A 22,590-nucleotide genomic window follows, 5' to 3' on the forward strand; every position below is an offset into this window, starting at 1 on the left:
CTTTGGATGCAAGATTGAGAATTGGACTTGCACGTGTTTATCACCGACTGCAGTGAAAGCACCAGCATATATTGTTCTTTAGGATTTTGGCCCCTACTTCCTATCCCACATGATATTTTTATTTAAATATTTGTTTACTTCATGCTTCCATTCTTCCACAGGACTCCCAGCCAAAGTGTGCTCTTCGCTAAGTAAAGAGCAGAATTGCTGGACAAATCAGTAACCCAAGTGGTGTCTGACAGCTAAGACTTTGGAGGAAACAGAGAGGTGAAAAGATGGGAGCCTGTCGGAAGAGGAAAGCTTTCGTGGAGGAGAACACCGCTGTTTTTCTGAGGAGAAAGATCACTCTTACTCGGGCCATTGCGTTGGCTGTAGGCTCCATGGTGGGCAGTGGGATCTTCATTTCTCCTAAAGGAGTGTTGCAAAACTCAGGCAATGTAGGGGTCTCATTACTTTTATGGCTCGCTTGTGGGATTCTGTCTCTGTTTGGTGAGTTGTGTAGCTTTCATTTTTTTAAAAAAAATGTTGATTTTTTTATATTTGAAAAACTCAAAATATTAGAAAATATCTAGATTACAGGTCTCCAAACTTGGCAACTTTAAGACTTGTGGAGTCTTAATGGCTGGAGAATTCTGGGAGTTGAAGTCCACAAGTCTTAAAGTTGCCAAGTTTGGGGACCCCTGATCTAGATGATAGATGCATTAGATAGAAAGATAGATGATAGATAGATAGATAGATAGATAGATAGATAGATAGATAGATAGATAGATAGATAGAAAATGATAGATATAGATGATAGATAGCTGATGATTTTTTACAAAAAATGGGGCTCCAGTAGGAAGAAGGATAATCTAATATTTGAATTGAGATGAGGAATATGTGGCTTTTACTGGCTTCCAATTATCACTTTGGGCCAGTGAAGCAGCAGGGGGCCATTATGGACCACAGGGCAATGAGAAACTGTTGCTCGCAGTATGGGGAGGAAATGCATGCATTTCTATCATGGAAACAGGCCTGTTTATGCCTGTCAGCTATGGCTTTCTTCTGCCCTACAGGAAAGCTTCTTTTCTTCTCAATCTATCTCTTTCATATTAAACATGGGGGGAGATAGGGGGAAAAGGGAGAAATGACAGTGTGTATGCCAAAGAATTACTCTCTATTCCATGCTAATTTTTCCCAAATGAACATTCATGTCCCTACCCCCTCTTTGCCTGTCAAGTGTTGAAGACTTAATGTGTTTTGGATGGCATAGATTAAGAGGCTCACTCCCTTCAGATGGGCACTGTATGCCTTGTTCCCTGAATTTCTGTTTGCATATGAGGTTTCTCTTTCCTTTGGCTCAAAACAACTGCCTCTTTTTCGCATCTATAAGCCTCAGGGGTCTATGCTGCTTATCATCGCCAAAGAAAGAGGATGAAAGAGGGTAGCAATTTTCTAAATGTTTACATTTACCGATATATGTCTTTTGATGTAAACTTAGCAGCTCTTCTATCTTTAAATAGAGATAAAATGCATTTTACTATAGGGAGGAAGAGGCTACGTGTGCTCAAATGCTAAGCTTTGATGAACCAGGCTCCCACTCCCCATTTGTGTGGTTCTTCTTTTTTTAAAAAGCACAAACTGCTAGGTATCTCTTCAAATAAAAGGACATGCTCCAATCGAAGCTCATCCTGTGAAAAGTAAAGCAGATGGGCAGCCTGTACACCTTGTAATAAGTCAGACTGGTGTAGCCCTATAAAATTGCATACCGTACACCACGGGTGGTTCGGACCAGTTCTATAGAATTGATTGTTATGATTTTGTGCAGTTCAGAGAACCGGCAAATCATGCCCCGGGCTGGCCCCGCCCTCTCCGCCCACCCCTCCCCTCCCTGCCCAGTCAGTCCTTATCCCGCATGAACAACATCGCATGCATGCCCAACATCGCTCACTGCGCCCAACATCGCTCACTTCTTCCTCTCCTTGGGGGGAAATATATTCACAGTGATAATTACGGCATCTTTCCAGAAATCAATTTCATCTCAATGTGTTCAGTTAGTTATTCACTTGGGCGAAAATTATTGTCCAATCTTTTCGGGTCCAAGGGTCACTTTTGCTCTTGTATTAGTTTACCGGTGAATCATTTCCAAAACTGGGATGCTGATAAATTCAAACAACCAAATAAACAAAATAGAAACTGAGGGACTATCTCAGGGCCAAAATACCCTCTGGATTTGATTTCATTTACTTTGAAGCATAACAAATTATTAAGGATTTGTGCCCCAGTTGTTTTATATCACTCTGTGTTGCATTAAACATTACAGGTATTAATAGTCTCAACACAAAGGTATCCCTAGTTTAAAATGTGGCATTGGTGAACAAGATAAGGTGTTAGGACCAAATATGGCTCAACATGGCCTCAAATGTCTACATTACATGTGGAGAAAGATCCATTGAGTTCAGTGGAACTTTGTCCCAGGATGACGGATATGATTTACAACTCAGTTTTTTGGTTGATTTCCAGGTGCTCTGTCCTATGCAGATCTCGGAACATGTATTACAAAGTCAGGCGGGCATTATATTTATCTTTTAGAGACTCTTGGACCATTGCCGGCTTTCCTCCGATTGTGGGCTGAATTTATTATGATACGGTAAGGACAGCTTTTCTTTCCCTTCCTTGTCTAAAAAAGGAAGGAATGCCAGATGATGGGAAGATTTATTGGGAGCTTTGTCTCTTTAAATCTCTCAATGGGGCATGTTCCAGCTGTGTTTTTAAAGGCAGACAGCTGGTGAATGGAGCACCACTGAGATCTAACAAATGTTTGGAAGGAGGGAGGGAGGAAAGCATCTGAGAATGACAAGGAACAGTGGGGAAGAACAAAGAATGGAAGCAATAATAGAGAAAGCTCTAGGGAAACTCCAGATCAAAAACAATCACAAACCAAAGACCTCTCCCTTTCAGTCATAAGATGGATGGTTTTCTTCATTTCTTACGGGGCAGTTACCGCTGCCCTGCTTGCAATAAACTAAAGGCCTGCCTCTCTGGCTCTATAAAAATCAATTTGGGATTGATTGAATGACATTGTCCGCCCCTTCCAAGCCAGATCGCTCCTCGATCAACTGAACTGTCTTCCAGGGAACATCTGGGAGCTGCAGACTTGAAAGAGATTCCTGCAGCTGGTGGATGACAAGTCTTGCATCTATAGAGTAGATCCACTCCTATTTCAGGCCAAGACAATGATTCTGCAAGAATCTTACCTCACCATGATCAGAACCACCAATCCAGATTTATTTCCTTCCAGCAGAGTTCACAGAGAGAGTATGGTAAAAAAAAAAATGGCGATTGTGATGTTGCATCAAAACTTGAGCTTTTTTTATATGTAATGTATACAAAAATGGATGGAGCTATAATTCCAGTCATCTTGACTCGTTTGACCATATACTATGGACAATCTTGCTCCTTTTCTTTTTGTTATTATATTATCATAAAAATCATAAGCCAGAAGAGAATAGCACAGATTGTAAAAAACTATTATTAATATGTTAAAATTATTAGTTTGTTATAATAATAATTTAGCATGTTGGCTGAACCTAATGACTTGGGATTTGTATTTAGTTATGTGATTTATCTACTGACTGAAACCTGCTAGGCTCTAGGTAGCTTATAGAATTCACAATATAAACTAAAATATAAAAGCAATATTTAAACACTAAATGATATAGTATTTTTAATTTAAATATTAAGAACAATAAAAAATGACTAAAGCCAGAAGTGGTTTATTTCACTGTAACTGAACCAAACCATGACTTGGAGCAACGTGTGGACCAAGTCCACCATTTTGATTAAATGATAAGCTTTGGTCTGCCACACATTAGAACATTTCTCATTGTTTCATTCTCCTCATAGAGGAGAAAGGATGAGAAAGATCTTGAGTTCTCCTCATGTTCTATCCAATCTTCCAGATGGATATTTCTGAAAGCAGACACTATTTTCACTTCATTTCACTTACAGATTTTTCACAAGTGAAAATCCACAAGCCCTCAACAGAAGCAAAGTTGAGAGAAGCCAACAAAAAAGCAAAATATTTGTATCTGATATTCTGTCATTTCTGATTTTTATATTCCAGTCCTGCAAATATGGCTGTGGTGTCTTTGGCATTTGGTCGATACCTCATTGAGCCTTTCTTTGCTTCTTGCCATGTCCCTCCTCTGGCTGTGAAATTGGTCACGATGGCAGGAATTAGTGAGTATTAGTGAATGCAAGATCAAACACCTTGTAGTTTATTATCAATAAACAGGTATTTACTACCCAGTCTTTAGTATCAATGTTTTTTTTTAAGTATCTTTGCTCTGTAGTAAGATAAACAACTGGAAGATTTAATAAATAATTAATAATTTAATGCCACCAGACTCAAAATTCTAGACCTAGAAAACCTAGAACTACGCTGCCTTCCGTCTGATCTAAGTATAGTATATAAAATCATACATTGCAACATCCTACCTGTCAATGAATACTTCAGCTTCAACCATAACAACACAAGAGCAATCAATAGATATAAACTCAAGGCTAATCGCACCAAACTTGATTGCAGGAAATACGACTTCAGCAACAGAGTGGTCAATGTCTGGAATACTCTACCTGACTCTGTGACTTCTTCCCCAAACCCCCAAAACTTTAACCTTAGACTGTCTCCTATTGACCTCACCCCTTTCCTAAGAGGTCTGTAGGGGGTGTGCGTAAGCGCACCAACGTGCCTACCATCCCTGTCCTATTGTTTCTTTTATTTATTTTTATTTTTCTTATATGTATCCATGTATCCAAAAACTATGTTTTTATTTATACCTATTATCTTGTAAGCAATTGACAAAAATAAATAAAAATAAATAAATAAAAATAACTACTTACTGCAGAATGATTCTGATCATATCTATGAAGCTAGATTTGTACAGGAATAGTTCATGTACAGGAATAGTTGATGAACATAGAATCCAAAATTTGCTAAGTTGATGTCCCACGTTCTATTTCTAACATGTAACTCAGGCAGGGCAGAGTGAAAATCCTGTAGCAATGATTAATATAAACCTAGCTCATTTATTTTGACGAAGGGTTAACACACATGATGAACGCTGATATGGTTTGTTTGGTTTTGGTTTATCATATGGTGTGAACACAGGCTTTGGAGATTTGTAAACCAGGTTTTCTACTTCATGTTTTATCTGTATTCAGCCAATAGTGGTTTGTTCAACCAACTATCGTTTAGCATGATTTGTGAACTCAGTGGTTTTTCTCAGTCCTCAGGGTTTTTCTCAACCCTAGCTGTTGGGGAGGGGAGGGTTGTGGTTTGTCTAGAAGTTCATAAGTTTTTCTTTTCTTTTAAAGTACAAGCTGCCTATTATCACTCTGAAATCAGGTGGTCTCCAAATATAATAAATAAAAAGAAATATAAATCCCTTTGTTAATAGAAATATCTATCATTCTCCCAGATATCAATAATTTCATTCAGATGCTTCAAACTGTGCAGTCTCTCAAATACTCAGAATTGTCATATGATTTCCTTAAACTCGTTCCATCCACACACATAACTGGGTATGTTCAAATCACACATTAGAGCCAAATTCACCCAGCTAATTTATTCAAGGATGCAATTACTTTTTGTTCAGCCCCAATGTTAGAACTCTATTTAGCGTTGTAAGCTAATGTTTTTGTGATTTTATGAGCCCTGGTGGCATAGTGGTTAAAATGCAGTATTGCAGGCTAACTGTGACCACAGTCTGGAGTTCAATCCTGATGGGGCTTGAGATTGATTCAACCTTCCATCCTTCTGAGGTAAAATAAGGGCCCAGATTGTTGGGGGTAATATGCTTATTTTGCAAACCACCTAGAGAGTGCTGTAAAACAGTAAGTGGTAGTAAATAAATCTAAGTGTTTTTGCTATTTGTGAAATCTTCCAATCCAACAACCTCTCAACCCAACAAGACCCATATGAACAAAGGTTCACCAAAAGTTAACTAAATCCTCTAATTGTTCTATGTTAGAGGAAAACTATGCTGAGCTCTAATTTCGCCTACCTGATATTAACTTCTATATAATTATTTTCCATTCTTTGTATTTCATCTTTTTTATTTATTTCCTATTTCCAGTGTTATGAAACAATACTGAACATTTTATAATTACCAGTCATCCTATAAGTCCCTAATGCCAGAAAATCTTTTCTTACTCTATCTTCCTCTTTAAAATATATATTTGTTCTTTAAGCATCATATCTGTTAATACTTCATACATTCTTTATAAAATAGTCTTGTTAAAATTCTATTCATCTCTAGAAGCATAGAAGCAGTCACTCTTTCTTGTGGTTGAAAGGAACTTCCATTTATACCTTATTCCACTTTTTTATAGTTTTTCTGTGAAAGATTTGAAGGCTTTTCTTCTTTGTAATATGGCCAGATTATAATGTTTGGAGATAAAATATACAGTTAATCAGTCTTTTCTACAAGTTCCAAAATCATTTCTTTTATTCTGATCCTGGGTATCATTTTAATGTCTGTAATATCTTTTTGAACTCTTATAGTATCAAACACATTTTTTGTAGAGGCAACAGAAGTCTGGGCAACTTCTGAAACTTGAGAAGAAAATTATTTTCACTGAATTTATTAGCAACATATCTACTGTCATCTGTTGGATCATATTAGCTAACTTACTACATTCCACCTTAATATCTGTTCAGTTGCTTAATTGGTTTTCCTATCAAATCAGTTTAGAGTTTCATCCTGAACAGTGATTAATTTTTGTGCACTCTTTCAGAACATTCTCCCTCATCAAATCTTCATTACTAGAGCGGAGTGCACTTCAACTACTTTTAAATCAATTGTGTAAGCTTCTGCCTTTTGTGAATTATCTTCATAAGTTATATTTTTTATTACAAATATTGCCAATCAGTTGGATAGTAATCAAATACAAACAGTGAAAATTATTGGAAAAGCTGGATTGGTAACACAATCAGTTCAATACACCATCTTCTCCAGAGGCTAACCATCCCTCATCTCCACCAACAACGTAATCCTAAATTTATATTTCCTTCTCTATAGGAAAGTTAGACAGAAAATTATTTAGTAATCCATGATTGAAGCAAACCATGCTTAGTAGTGCAATGTGTGACTAAGAAAGTAATCTGAATTCAGCTTCTTCCTGTGCTCAGCTTAACAGCTACTATTTGACACCATTAAAATCTTAGCATATATTAGATCGTTGTTTGTTCAGGAATTCTAATAGTTGCATTCATGCTGCAAAGACATGCTCTGCACTATCAACACCCTATAATGTGGTACCTTTGCCCATCAGAGTTCACTGCATGGAAAGTCCCCTCAAATTGGTATAGAAGTTGTGGAACAGACAACATATATATAAGTACCTTGATGGATCATTATATTCAGTAAGTGGATGATGTGAAAAAAGTCATGTTAACTCTCTGGAATGTAGTTGCTTATTCAAGGCAGATCAAAGACATCTCTTTGCATAAATCTATTAAACAACATTGGAAAGATCAGTCAACCAATATGCAGCAACATATTTTTGTTATGTATAGCTAGCTAATATTTTCATTAGTGTTTTTTTTAAATTACAGTAAACAGGAAATAAGAGTTTCAAGCAATCTGATTAATATTTAATTATTTTGTTAACCATTTAGGCCATTTTCTTTTATTTCATATTTTTTATTCTATCATGTTGACCCAGTATCCATCCTTTTCTATTAGTTAGCTTAATATAATAGTTTCAAAGATCTCACTTGCATAATTTTTAAGATTAAATTATTTGCTGCAAGGAAATCTGGCTTGCTTTCAGGCTTACGGAGTGCTCCTATCCAAATTGATTGTAGAGATTCTCAGTCGTCCAGGTCATAGTTGTCCCAAAGGTGCTTTTTCAGGAGGCAAGTGGACTTTCTTATTTTTTCTTTTGAAGATGAAAAAATCCAAGAAAGTCCAGTTGCTTCTTGAAAAAGCACTTTTGGGACAACCATGACCTGGATAACTGAGAATCTCTACAGACTTTTAGCTATACAATTTCGGATGAACACCCTGGTATGGGAGTAGGAATGGATTTTCAGAGGAAAAATTGACTACAGGAACCAGGATCACTACTCAAGTGACCCTGAGGACACAGATAAACCTCCAAGTCCTTCAATGACCCTCTAAAACAAGGGTGTGAAACTCACGACAGGATGCATCATGCACTGGCCATATCCGGTTTAGTGGAGGGGGGGAAGTCACAATACATCATGTGACAATGCTGTGATGATGCGAGTTTGACACCCCTGCTCTAAAAGGAGCTAATGACCAGCTGTCTGCAAGGAATATAAATCCTTCCACTCCGCACTATCCTGTTGGAGCTGAAGAAGCGTCTTGGATGAGAAGCGAAATGTCTTTAACAGAAAAAACAAGGAAGTCCAGTTGCCTGTTGAAAAAGCACCTTTGGGATCCAAACTGATTGTTATCACTTTATTTAGTTTTGCAATTATGATATAGGAAAGGCCTAATTGAAAGTATTATTAAATCGCCCTATGAAGCTCTGATTGTTTTCTCTCTCTCTCTCTCCCAATTCAGCCGTAGCAGTAGCCCTGAACTGTTGGAGCGTGAGTTGGGCTGCCAAAGTACAGACAGGGCTCACTGTCCTGAAGATGATTACTGTGGGTCTAATTATTGTTCCTGGGATCTTGGCTCTTGGAAATGGTAAGACTAATCAGAAATCTCATGAGGAATGAGATTAAAGGGAGCATTAGAAGAAACGGAGGATGCCAAAATTATAACAGACAACAACAAAAACTCCAAAGAGCTATTGGAAAGATAAAGACCATAGGAAAGAGAGATAGAAGACACCTAGGGACTGACCATTCTCAGAAACACTTGAACGTTTGCTTTTTGATCCTTTATTTGAAGGGTTATCTTATCCAAATTAGACTTAATTAGTCTAATTAGTTAGTCTAAGGCAGGGGTGTCAAACTCAAATTCATCGAGGTCTGCATCACGGTTGTGTTTGACCTGGGTGGGATGGAGGGCGTGGCCAAGGGGCGTGACCAGCTCGATATCCCTCGTGTGATCAAGTGCCACTTTGCTAGTAGTTTGCTTTGCTAGCATTCTGCCGGTGAAAACAGAGCTTGTGCATGGCTCCATTTTTGCTCGCAGAGGCACTGTTTTCACTGTTTCCAGGGCAGCCCTTTGGGCCAAATCTAAGCACCCTGCGGGCTGGATTCAGCTTGTGGGCCTTGAGTATGACACCCCTGGTCTAAGGTGCCAAGAGCCTTTTTGTTGTTCTTAAAGATTCATGCATGCATTGAACTAATGTAGTTTCAGCTAGCTCAGCTTTCTTGTTCTTTTTCAGAGATATACATCTACAACCCCCAGAATTCCACAAAGCTGTATTATTAGATTCCAGTTTTTAGTCTCTACTAATATGGTCACTGTTAAGGGTTTTTAAGAAGAGACTAGACAGTATAGGTTCTCCTGCTTGAGCAGGGGGCTGGACTAGATGGCCTCCAAGGTCCCTTCCAGTTCTATTTTATTCTAAGGCATGGCTGACTGTGAGTAAGGGAACTGGAACTGTGTAACATTTAGTCTCAATGAAGTTGTCAAAGCAGGACCCAAAGGGCAAGGATCCTTCACACATGCTTCTGAGATTCCACCAGCAATTCTTTCTCCCCTTGTTTCCTGTTCTGGGCAAATAAATATGATATGAAATGGAAAGTTTTTCTATTGTTTAATTTCCTTGCCAGACATTGATGTTGATACTCTCTTCCTCTCTCTCTCTCTCTCTCTCCCTCCCTCCCTCCCACCCACCCTTCCTCCCTCCCTCCCCCCCTCTCTCTCTCTCTCTCACACACACACACACACTTACTCTACAAGCAGATTGAAATATTGTCATGCACAACAACTTCATTTCTTGAAGGATTATCCATAGATATGGTAAAAAAAAAAGTCAAGATGATGGCTACAATGATGAGGCTGGAGCTCTAACTATTTATGTGCAACACAATACTAAAAAATATACATGATTTTGACTGCACCATCATCAGTTTTTTTTTTAAAAAATCATACCTTGTGGATACCCCGATAAAGTCTATGGGAGAAGGAGAGGGAAAACACTAGAAGAGAATAAGAATATTTCTGCGGTGTTGTTTTTTTTAAAGAAGAGTGCTATTGATTTAGTTAGCCCTTAAATTCCAAGAATCTTAGATTTTTACCTGGTTCTCTTGTTACATTAGAAAGGTTTTCTATTTTATTTATTTATTCATTTATTGAATTTATATTGCCGCCTATTCTCTCATGGTGACTCAAGGCGACTTACAGAATGTAAAACCATATTTAAAATAAAAACAATAAAAACTAACAAAAAGAATCAAATTAATAAAATACAATAGAACAAAATCTGGAAAAAAAATCACCCCCAATTCCCACTCCCCCCACCCTGAGGATAGCAGACCACACTAGCCATTTGATGGGCTCCATCCCCCTCTGGGTTCCTCAGGCCCGCTGGCAGAACCAGGTCTTCAGTGCCTTCTGGAAGAGTGTTAGAGTGGGGGCCATTCTAATCTCTGGGGGAATGATATTCCAGAGGGAGGGAGCCGCCACAGAGAAGGCCCTTCTTCTGGGTCCCAGCAGGTGTATCTCCCTCAGAGATGGGACCCGCAACATCCCCTGACTCCCTGCTCTAATGGGTTGGATAGATGTGACTGGCAAGAGACGGTCCCTCAGATAACCTGATAGTTCTCGACCTACCTGATAATTTACTGACCGTTCAAAGTTACAACAGCAGTGAAAAAGGTGACCTATGATCATTTTTCACACTTATGACTGTTGCAGCATCCCTATGGTCACATGATCAAAATTCAGATGCTTGGCAAACTGACTCACACTTATGATAGTTGCAGTATCCCAGAGTTATGATCCCAGTTTGCAACCATCTGACAAGCAAAGTCAATGGGGAAGCCGGATTTACTTAACAATGGTGTTACTAATTTAACAACTGCAGTGATTCACTTAACTGTGACAAGAAAGGTCATAAAATGGGACAAAATTCATTTAACGAATGTTTACTTAACAACAGAAATGTTGAGCTCAGTTGTAGTCATAAGCTGAGGACTATCTGTATTGCTTGTTACAAGAAAGAGGAAAAATATGTTCCCCCTTTTTTTAATCTAGGTCATAATGAAAATTTCCAGGATAGTTTTGATACAAGTTCCTTGACACTTGAAAAGCTACCTCTTGCTTTTTATTCCGGGATGTTTGCCTATGGAGGATGGTAAGTTTCTAAATTATGGACTTTTAAACTTTTTACTTTTGCAAAGGATAGAAGGGACATTGATGCACCCTCAATGTTATAACTGAATATTTAAAAAAAATATTTACTTGGAAATCATTACATGTAATTAACTTTCACAAAATTCATAGCAGGATGCAAATATCATGTTAAGCCATATGATTGGTTTGTTTTGTTTTTAAATTATGTATGTTGACATTCCAAAAAGAATTTTCCTGGGATTTGAGTTTAGCATATTTTAAGCAACCAGCATTGTTTGTACACTAGGATTTGAGTTCATGCAATATATCAGCTCAAGCAGTAGTTGGGCAATGCATTAGTAACCTTAATGTGCTCTAGTGCAGTATGTCTGCTATTTTTCCGTAAATGTATCTCAAACTTTTTTTAAAAAAAGCTATGAGCTGCCTTTTTAAAGTTGACAGAGCTAGCTGAATGAACTGTGAATTCCATTTCTGAAGACAGAAACCTGACTTTAAATTATAAGGGTATTTTTTGTAATTGGCTTGCTGCTGTTTATGTGGTTAGACAACAATTATGGCTCTCCTTTAAGATAAAATGCAAAATCTGTACTAGCACAGCCTATTTGAAGTGAATCCAAACATGTTTTGACTCTTGACTCTTTTATTTGTTTGCTTGTTTCAGGTTCTATATAAACTTTGTAACTGAAGAAATTGTAGACCCTAAAAAGTGAGTGTGCTGGAATAACAAGCCATTTGCATTTATTGTTGTTATCACATGTGACATCTAGAGGGTGTTCTTGCCAAGGAAATTCAGTAGCTATGGATGATACAAACTACAGTCTCAACCCAGGAGAGAATTAAACAATTAAAGAGGGGAAAGAAAGACTAGATGACCGAGAAGTTTCTCAAAAATATTATGTTGTATCTTTATGTAATATATTGGAGATCTCTCTCTCTCTCTCTCTCTCTCTCCCCTCTCTTTCTCTCCCTCCCTCCCTCCCCCTCTCTCTATACATATGCTAACACACACACAAGAGAGAGAGAGAGAGAAGGGGGGGATACTAATATGTATAAAAATATGGAGTGGATTTATATGCCAATCCAAAAATGCTTGTCATCCACTTCGTGATGGGGGATGTGGGCGGGGGGGGACCTTGCTACTCGTAACAAGTCCACTTCCAATATTTTTTTTGAAAAACTTTGGTACTCTAAGGTCAGGAAACAGAGGGTTGCAGACAGGACAAAATCTGAACTCAGAACAAGGAGCTGGATGACAAAGAACTGCCAGGCCCAGTACAACACTAACACATCCATCTGGTTTTCTTGTCCTTTTTACCAAAGGACTAGGATGAACCCAAAGGAACTAGTTATTGGGGCTTAATTGAAGAAAGCCCATGCCTAACAGCTCTTATGTCTTGATTGTCTGCTCAAATCTGCAATCCGTCTATCAAGTTTACCTGCCAACTTCGTTCAGTACTACAACCAAGAGCTAGTGCCATCTAGAGCTATCTTAGAGTGCCATCCATTAACTTCTTCCATCAAACTCTTCTTTCCAGAGTTCTGATTTTGAAGACTCGTTTATTTTTTGTCACTTCAGCAGTTCATCTGAGCAAACTCCTATTCTCAGGTTTTATTTATAACCTCACTATGACGAAGTGATTATTAGGGATCCTGGACTGTCTTTATGTCAGATTCACAGAAAAGTGTGGCCTCCTGTAACTGAACTTGGACATTGTTTAATTTGATGCCATTTTTCTTCTTGTACTTAACAGCCTTTCCAGTCTGCTTAATAGGGTGAGTTGACCAGATTATTAAGAAAAATCTATTGGCATCACCAAAATTGCCATAATTGCCAAGAGCTGTTTCAGTGGAGGCAGTCAGGAAAATAACAGAACTTAGGAAGAAAAGGGGAAAATAACAGGTTATGTTAACTGGTTTGGTTGCCTTCTGCTTCTATACAGCTAAGACTAATAGTTTAATGTAGCCTACAGTTTAGGCTGCTACACAGTAGGCATGAAATTATGCTGCCAAAAGGGTTGAACATTTTTGTTGATTCCAAATCTCCTGTTTATGTAGCATGCCTCATAGTTCAACGTACTCACCCTTCCTATTTACCATCTACATGAGGCCACGCACTGGGTAAGGTCATCTGTTGGAATCCAGAATAACAGAGTTGGAAGGGACCTTGGAGGTCCTCTAGTCCAACCACCTGTTCGATCAGGAAACTCTATTTCATTTCAAACAAATAATTCTTAATCTCTTAAAAAAATCTCTTTAAAAAATCTCTTAAAAACCTCCAGTGTTGGAGCACCCACAACTTCTAGTGGCAAGTCGTTCCACTTATTCTGTCAGGAAATTTCTCCTTAGTTCTAGGTTGGTTCTCTCCTTGATTAGTTTCCATCCATTGATTCTTGTCCTGCCTTCAGGTGCTTTGAGAATTGGAACACTGCTATCATGTCATCCTCAGTCCTTCTTTTCATTAAACTAGGTGTACCCAATTTCTGCAACCATTCTTCATGTTTTAGCCTCCCTGCCCCTAATGATCTTTGTGGCTCTTGCAGAGTGTCGTCTTTTTCAATATCCAATATCATCAACATATCCCAGTGCCAGCCAGGAAATTCTATCAAGTGTTTTACCCCAATGCATGGAGGCCTTATAGGTTTGGAACCAGAGGAACCCATAAGCTCAAGTCTGAGTGGCTGTGGATATTTGTATACCTCCTGCATCTGGAGTGGTTACATTTTTAATACTAAATGGGAATTGCACTTCCCTTTTCAGGACTAGTGTGCAATTTGGGGAGGGGGGATCTCTTACTCACAGATCATGCTCAAGCAGCAGATAGGAGCTATAGCATTGACGGCTTTTACACAAAAGCATGACATGTACCAATTATTCCCATACCAAAATTGTCACAATTCATAAGTTGATCATCTTGTGGTTGGAGTGTTGCAACACACTTTATATGGGATATCCTTGAAGACTACTATTTGTAGTAGCAAGTAGTAGCAGTAGCAAGTCCAGATTGCAGAAGCACAATTGCAAGCAGCCTCAACCTATGTAACACCTCTGCTCTGTGCTTTGCACCAGTTGGCAATAGGCTTGTAGGAGCAATTCTGTTTATATACAGCTTAAATAATGGTTACCATGTATAAAGCCCATCATGGCATATGGGCTGGTTAATCTGATGCTAGACATAGTCAAAAGATAACATACAATTATTGCTGGACTGTATTAAAATTAAGTTTTTTTTTTTCAGGAACATCCCTCGGGCAGTAATTGTTTCCTTAACTGTTGTTACAGTCTGTTATGTCCTTACTAATGTATCTTACTATGCTGTCTTGACACCTCAAGAAATTCTCAGTTCAGATGCAGTAGCTGTGGTGAGTGTACTTTACTAATTATTTGCAATTCTTTAAGTGCTGTTAATAAAATCAGGAGTGAGAAAACTCATTGGGGAAAAAAATCAGGTTTAATCCAAAAAAATAACTAATTGAATGCCTAAAGTAAACACTGGTTTCATGGACCATGAAACAAGCACACAAAGGATTCAGTAAAAAAAATGTTTTGTGCACCTGAAAATAATTAAAATCAAATGGTTTCCATAATATTAGTGAATACATTGCTTCTTGTGGAATCAAAACTCAGGACCCCCACCCCCCCACCCCCAAAAATCAAAGCTCACTGCTGTGTTTATTAGATGGTGACATCTTGGAGGGCTTTTCTCCAAATCACGGAAGGAAGACACATTCTGCAGATAAAGAAATGCAGTCATATTTATACATTTCAGAAAGCGGGGGAATGATATAAGCACATATATGCATAAGTAATACAGATTCATAAGTAGTAATGAATAGATTTCAGGCTACTTTCTGAGTCTGAGTGAAGAAATTTGCATTCTGAGTTTCAGGGATTCTAATGGGAATGTTCTTATAAAAGCTAGAAGTTGCAAGGTCACATTCTTTATGTCTCCTTTTGTCTATTAAGTAGTCATTCATCTGAAAATTGATTTGCCCCATACTCTTCAAAGTAAAGTAATAATACATCTGTCTCTTTAGTTGTCAAAATGATGGACACGAATATCTTTGATATTTTAACTGTAAGCCTTTGAAAATGCCTTAAATCTCTACCACTTTACTACTCTGGAAAACATCTAGAAATTAATTGCTCCAAAACAAAAGTACAAGTATTCTCTAAGAAACGCCTTAAGGCTCCATTAAATGAACAATTGATAGCAAACTCAAGCAGGTAAAATCCTTTAAATATCCAGATCTCTATTTTCAATGTTCTTCTACTGATCTATTCAAACAAGAAAGTTTCTATTAAAAGTCTCCAAAGTGTCCTTGGCAATTAAAACACACAGGTCAATTTGGTAACCATCATGTCCCAGCAGCTATTAAACTATTTAAAGCTCTGGGTTTGATGTTATATGGTACTCAGTTGTGTATTTATAAGGAAGCCCCTAATTTAAAGTAGTCCAATCAAAATTCTTGAAAAGCTTACAAGTTTATTCCATTTCTCATCCCCTGGCACAATTAGAATTAAGCTTCATTTCCCTTGGAGCTCGATTAAGCCTTTGTTTTCCTAAATTTTGGTTGAAGCAAGTCTTCTGGGTAATTTTCTTAGTTCATTTCATCTTGCTTGATAGTTTCTCTTCCAATATAAGAAGGCAAATTAATGACAATTTGACATGTCTTGTCAACACTACATGCTTTGGGACTTGATAAAAACAGAGGATTTGGAATCTAGATATCCAAAACGCCAGAGCCAAACTCTCCCATCCCTTTCATAGCACAAATATTCCTCCTCCCCAGTCTACCCCTACATATTTCTGTCACATCTTATGTAATTTCAAGATAGTTCCTTTTAGGAAACAACTGGTAGATATAGGGCTGGGCTGCTAGGGGTTTGCAGCAATTCGGGAGAGCCCCTAGCTAAGATTCTGTGCAGTTCAGAGCACAGGTCTCCAACCTTGGCAACTGTAAGACTAGTGGACTTCAACTCCCAGAGTTCCACAGCCAGCAAAGCCCCTCCCAGGAGTCCCCACACAGCCTGTTTTGGATGCAGGTAAGTGCAGGGAGCATGAAGAGGCTCAGGGAGGGTGAAAAACGGATCTCCTGGAAGTTCAGAGAGGCCGGAAATGGCCCCATTTCTGGCTTCCAGAGAGCCTCTGGAGCTCAGGGAGGCTGTTTTCGTCCTCTGCAGGAGGCCGATTAGGCCACGCCCACCATGGCCATGCCCACCCAGCAACTGGGCAGAGAACCCATTGCTGAAATTTTTGAAGCCCACCCCTGGGTAGATATATAAATATCCCATATGAAAGTTGAACTTGTTTCCGTTCAGATTCAGATATAAAAAATTGTCTCACATATACATGAAAATATCCATTGAACACCCAAAGATGAACACATTAATACTTCCAACAATGCTTGCCCATTGTAACCAGCGCCCTTCTCCTGGGTGACCACTCTTCAGATGGCCTTGCAAAATTCTTGTCAATATCTGTAGCTATTTAAAAATGTCTGGTTCTTCCCTCATGCTAATGATTGTTAGCTGCTTTAGGATTTTATTGCAATTTTAAATTTTCCTTTTATATTTATTTTATGTGTTGTAGTCTTCTGATTGTATTTGATCTTGGACAATAAATAATTTTTAACCGATGGATATGTGGTTTATTATTTGTTATTGTTTTCCATTATACTGAATTAATTTCATGATCATTATGTGAACAATTGTAAACTAGGCCTTACAGTTACTAGAACTGAAGCAATGAATAAATGATATTTTTAAAAAAGAAATATCAATAAAATAAATTAAATAATACATTTGGAGATATCCATTAACAATTTTTTAAAAAGTTAATAAAATGAGCAATATATTTGTCTTGCCTTTTATTACTGTGCTAGCTCTCTTGAAAGATACCTATAGAAAGTAAAAAAATATGTAAAATAAAAGAGTAATAGTTTCTTTTTCTAAATGTTATACAAATATATAAAAAATAAAGATTCTTCAATTTTTTCCTAGAGTTTCACTGATAAAGTTTTCAAGAACATTTCCCCTGCAATTCTAATCCTTGTAGCTCTCTCATGTTTTGGTGCTTTGAATGGAGGAATATTTGCTGCATCCAGGTAAAATCTTGAAAGCATTTTGAGGAAATTGGATTCTGACTTTGGTTCCTGATCTATCAAAATAATATAAAGGTATAAAATTAATTGAAAAATAAGAAGGGAAAGAGTCACTGATATATATAAGAGGTATTAGTATTAGAAATATACATTTTGGTTCCTTTTTTTCAAATTTTATAGGAAAACTTAAACTCTAATAAAGTATAGGAAAAACAAGCCATCATGACAAATCCTTAATATAAATAAAACACATATATATGTATCCACATTCTTTAAAGAGATGAGATGGCTATAAAAAGAAAAATATGAATTTATGTAACATTCTGATACACTTTAAAGAAAAACTTAATATAGCATTGAACACACTATAGTTCTTATACTGCAAGTTTTTAAAAATCCAACAAACAGATACATATCATAAGTTTACATGTGCCACAAACCAGAGATGGTTGGATTCCAACAGCATGTAATTTAAAACAAAACACTTTTTTAAAAAAATCACTAGCATTGCAGTGAGCATTTTAACATATCTTGCATTGTTCTAACTGTCAAGAAGCGAAATATAATTCAACCGCTAGACTTATGAGGATACTATTGGTTTTTTAAAGCATAGTGTGATGAACAAGTGATAGTTAGCATTTAACTATGGCTTACAAACAACAATGAAATTAATTTTTGTGACTTCACTGTAACCAATACTACAAACACTGGCTCTATTTAAAAGCTATCCTCATTATTTTGTAGGATGCTGTTTGCAGCTGCACGAGAAGGACAGTGGCCAGCTCTCTTTTCAATGATACACCTAGAAAGACACACTCCTGTCCCCGCTTTGATATTAATGGTATGATCTTCAACCTCCCTGTTCTTAAATGAAGAAACTAAGAATTTGAGAATGAAGTCTACATATATCCTTTTTTTAAAGCAAAATTCTATGTATAATTACAGATGTTTCATCTTTCTAAATAACTCCCTCTCAAAAAAGCACTTCAGCTAACATTTGGTACAGGTTCTCATAATTGATATCCCCATCACTCAGATAATTCAATTTAGAATTTGTGCTTAGCAAGTAATCAACCTAAATCGGTTTCTCTGACCTGACCTATAATCAGGTTGAAATATCTGTATTGAAAGAAATTTGTTTTGTACTGTTCAATTTTGTTGGGTAAAAGGAACAAAAATAAATGTTGATATGTCCTGGGTTTTTTTTCTTTCTTTCTTGACCCAGTTACCTTTGGTCTACTTGATGGTGTCCATTGGTGACCTTTATGGACTTTTGAACTTCTATAGCTTCTCCCGCTGGTTCTTCATAGGACTTACCACACTGGGGTTCATGATACATTGCTTTCGACATCCAACAATACTAAGACCTTTTAAGGTAGGATCAATATCGAATTAGAAACCAAAGTTGTGCTTCTAATTTTCTGCAAGAAAGACATTAACATAGGAACATAGGAAGACATAGGAAGAAAAATAAAACACTGATTCAGCTAAGACATAATGCAAACAGATTGTTTCTTATCCAACACTCTTTCTAGTAATTCAGTGTTGTATCTTTATCTATATTCATGACCATCCTCATTCATTCATAATTATTTATCCTTTCCTTTCTTTCTGGATTGAAGCACAGAAGTAGAGATCCCTAAATCTTGACTGTAGTTTGCTAATGAAATATTTAGAACATAAAGTTCCATCATTCTAGTTTACAATTGATTTTTAATCGTAGAATATACATTGTTTAATATTTAATCAGGATTAAATATAACAATCATAACTACATACATTGTAATTGTGCATTGTCAACAGAAACATCAATTTATGTTCTCATTTGAATCCCCATGTTCTCTGGAAATCAAAGTAAACCAAGGATTCATAAAACCACACAAAATAGAAAATCTAAAAATAGAAAATAGAACAACAAAATAGAAAATGAATAATTTATTGGTCGTTTGATTGGCAGGATTATATAAATATATTTTGATTCTTCATGTTGTAAACATTATAATTGCTTGCATGTTTAAAGATGGCCTGTTGATTACCTTCTGACTCGTTCCTTTAGGTGCCTCTGTTCTTCCCACTGGTATTCACAGTAGCCTGTTTCTTCATTGTGGGGACATCACTATATTCAGATCCTGTGAACACCAGTATTGGATGCGCTTTAACTTTATCTGGCTTACCTGTCTACTATCTGGTGGTTCAGAAAACTAGAATACCAGGCTGCTGTACGTCAAAGTTCAGTAAGTATAGCCAGGAATACTACTATATTGGGGAAGTACCAGTTCATATGCTCACTACTCTGGCTACTTCATTGTGTAGTTTTTACCCCCATACTCCATGCCATTCTGTCCATGTGCTTCTTTGCATTCTACTTCACCAGTATAGGGCAGTATAAGGAAAGGGGCATAGGTAGGGGTGGGATCCAACAGGGTTAACTACCAGTTCGGTGATTTACGAGGTTCGGTGATTTGAGATGTGCTTCTTTGCATGCTGTGCGTGCACCTGTAAATCATCATTAGCCTGGTACCTGGACAGCTGAGCAGCACTGCATGCCGAGAAGCAGCCTTTGGAAAAGTACTTTTTTCCTGCTTTTTTAACTATAGCTGTGCCTCGCATGGCAGCTGAAGTTGAAAAAGCAGGAAATAAAGATCAGGAAGAGCCCAGGCAGGCGGGTGGAAAAAACATCAGCAGACATAGAATCGGTTCTATGTCTGCTGCTCTTCAGAGCTACTGGTTCTACAGAGGTGGACAGAACTGGTAGAAACCCACCCCTGGGCATAGGGTCAGGTTGCCTACAGAACAGGCTTCACACTATCTCATCAGCCAGTCTCAATCAATCAGGGAGTGAAAATATCTATAGACTCCATCAGTCAATTTTGACTGGTGGGATCTAGGAAAAGAGCCTTCTCTGCCACTGCCCCCACATTGTGCCCCCCATCCTTCCCTCAGAAGTGAGGAAAACCCCCAATCTCTTGGCCTTCCACAAAGGGATCAAATCTTGGCTCTGAATCCTTGTGGGGGAGGAACATAGAGGACCATTTAACTGTGTGGCTGACTAATCCCATGAGAGCACCACCACCCCTTGTAATAACCAATGTGAAATCTTAGGATTTTTACATTTGATGTTTGTCATTAATATTTAATTTTAAAATTTGTAATCCTAAATTGTTAAACATTAAATTGTAATGTTAATTTTTATACATTGTTTTATTTATCAATTATATTCATTGTAACATAGCACAGCATCTTCTTTAAGAGAGATGGGCAGTTTAGAAAAATGAATTATAAACAAACATGTGAAACAGCAAAAGCCAGCAGAAATATATATATGCTAAAGCTATGCTGCTTAGCAGATGTTAAAATCTTTGGGGAAATTTTGCCCCTTCTCAGACTTTTTACTGAGTATTTATCTTATTTGACCCAGTCACTCCACCAGTCACAAAATGAGCAATAGATGTAGCAATAACCCACCCACCCCAAGACAGACCAGATAACTTGTGATGCTAAGCAAAGTTTCACTAGTCTTCATTATCTAAAGATCATATAGACCAGTGGTCGCCAACCGGTAGGCCGTGGCCCACTGGTGGGCTGTGAGAAAATGTTGGTGGGCTGCAGAGAAATGCCCCCCAAAGCACCCCCCCAAAGCCTGCCCACCCGCTGGCTCCCACCCTTCGGCCGAGCACAAACCTGCAAAAAGCAGTGCAGTCCTCGTCGGGCAGGACGAGGTAATGGCGCTGTTGCAGCAAGAGGGAGCTGGCGGCACAGGCGGGCTGAAGTGGTAATGGAGATGGCTGGAAGGTGCAGGAGCGCCGTGCTACTTGCATTTGCGTGGCACTCCCACAACTTCCAGTTTACCTCTCCTGGCCTGGGCTCTTCCTCAATGGTTGCGGGCTGTAGGGACGGCCTGGGGCATGAAAAGTACTGGCTGGTGGTGGTGGGAGGGGACAGAGTGGGCAAGCCTGTGCTCACCATCCAGTTCAGAGGTCCATGGGGTGGCGGGAGGCGGCATCAGTTTCCTCATCCCTCTTGGCGCTCTGCTTTCCTGCCGCCCCCTCCCCTCCATGGCCCAAGCCATCGCTGCCCGTGGAAAGCACAAGAAAAGTGAGCAGAAACAGCTCTCACCGGGGCAAAACAGCTGAGGTTGAGTAAGGCACAGGCAAGAGAAGACGGAAGCTGCTGCCTTTGAAAAGAGCCACTTTCTGTTGCCTATGCCTTCCGATCTCTGCTCCTTCGTCCCAGCGAGAGCTGTTTCTGCTTGCTTTCTTTTCCTGGGGGAGGGCAGCAGAGATGTCAGGGCTGCTCTCCCCCCTCAGGAAGCCAGGCCTGGAGGAACGTGAAGAATTGCGAGCAAGACCCAGAGAAAGGCATGTTGGAATAGCCAACACACATTTCCAGTGCCCAGTCCTCTGTCCCGAACTAAGATTGTGTGGGGGGAAGGGAAGGAGGGAAGGAGAAGCCCGGCTGGCTTTCCTTTGGCATGGGGGGGAGGGAGAGACCAAATGCCCAGACTAAAAAAGTGCTGAGGAAGACAGGCTCCTAATAACCAGTCTGTTTGTGCAGGCGAGAGCTCCAGCTTTTCTGGACTCAACACTGCACCCCGCTTCAGTCTCCACACAGGGAGGGATCCTTCTCTGCTTGGAAGTGACAGGAGAAACTGGGAGCTTAGCCTCGGGGAGTCCTCTTCTTATGTGGAGGCTGAAGGTGGGGGGTGTTGCCTGGTTATTAGGAGCCCATTGACGATTCCAGCCCAGCCCTCCTTCCCTCCCCCAACTAACTCCAGGCAGCCACACCTGGCAAAGGATGGAGAGGTTTCCTCTGACTTGGGGGAGATATGAGATGGCTCTGCTTTTCTTCTGTTTGAGGGGGAGCCGGTTCCTCCCCGTCTAGATCTTCCCAGCCTCCAGGCACCATGTGGCTTCTTAAATCCTCCCTCTTTCCACCGCCAAGGATGAGAGAGCCCCCTCCTTTCCCTTCGCTCTGCCCCACAGTTATAATTAAGCATTTACGATTTTGTTATAACAAGGATAAAAAACCCGAACCAAATATATATATATATAATTTTAATATTAAATTTATATTTAATATAAAAAAATAAAAATTTTATATTAAATATATTATCTTTTTTTAAAAAAATCACATTAGTGGTCCTCGGGATTTAAAATTGTGAGTTTGGTGGTCCCCGAGGTCAAAAAAGTTGGCGACCCCTGATATAGACCACGGGTGGGGAA

General features: G+C 38.7%; 1 protein-coding gene across 2 annotated transcripts in view; it reads left to right on the forward strand.

Annotated features, from left to right (window-relative positions):
- LOC113453413 (cystine/glutamate transporter-like) overlaps window positions 1–22,590 on the forward strand; it is a 27,212-nt gene continuing 4,622 nt past the window's right edge. Inside the window, exons 1-11 of one of the 2 annotated variants that reach the window (XM_026724943.2) lie at window positions 1–489; window positions 2,503–2,629; window positions 4,106–4,221; window positions 8,577–8,702; window positions 11,169–11,268; window positions 11,929–11,973; window positions 14,503–14,626; window positions 17,268–17,371; window positions 18,113–18,209; window positions 18,594–18,743; window positions 19,425–19,602. In XM_026724943.2, coding sequence (XP_026580728.1) covers window positions 276–489; window positions 2,503–2,629; window positions 4,106–4,221; window positions 8,577–8,702; window positions 11,169–11,268; window positions 11,929–11,973; window positions 14,503–14,626; window positions 17,268–17,371; window positions 18,113–18,209; window positions 18,594–18,743; window positions 19,425–19,602 — 1,381 coding nt within the window. In that variant the 5' untranslated portion in view covers window positions 1–275. The remainder of the gene's footprint in view (window positions 490–2,502; window positions 2,630–4,105; window positions 4,222–8,576; window positions 8,703–11,168; window positions 11,269–11,928; window positions 11,974–14,502; window positions 14,627–17,267; window positions 17,372–18,112; window positions 18,210–18,593; window positions 18,744–19,424; window positions 19,603–22,590) is intronic. The other variant, XR_015743913.1, reaches the window with a different exon arrangement.

This window comes from Pseudonaja textilis, chromosome 5 (genome assembly GCF_049901715.1).
Source record: "Pseudonaja textilis isolate UNSWEBS1 chromosome 5, rPseTex1.2, whole genome shotgun sequence".
In the NCBI taxonomy this organism is placed as follows: domain Eukaryota; kingdom Metazoa; phylum Chordata; class Lepidosauria; order Squamata; family Elapidae; genus Pseudonaja; species Pseudonaja textilis.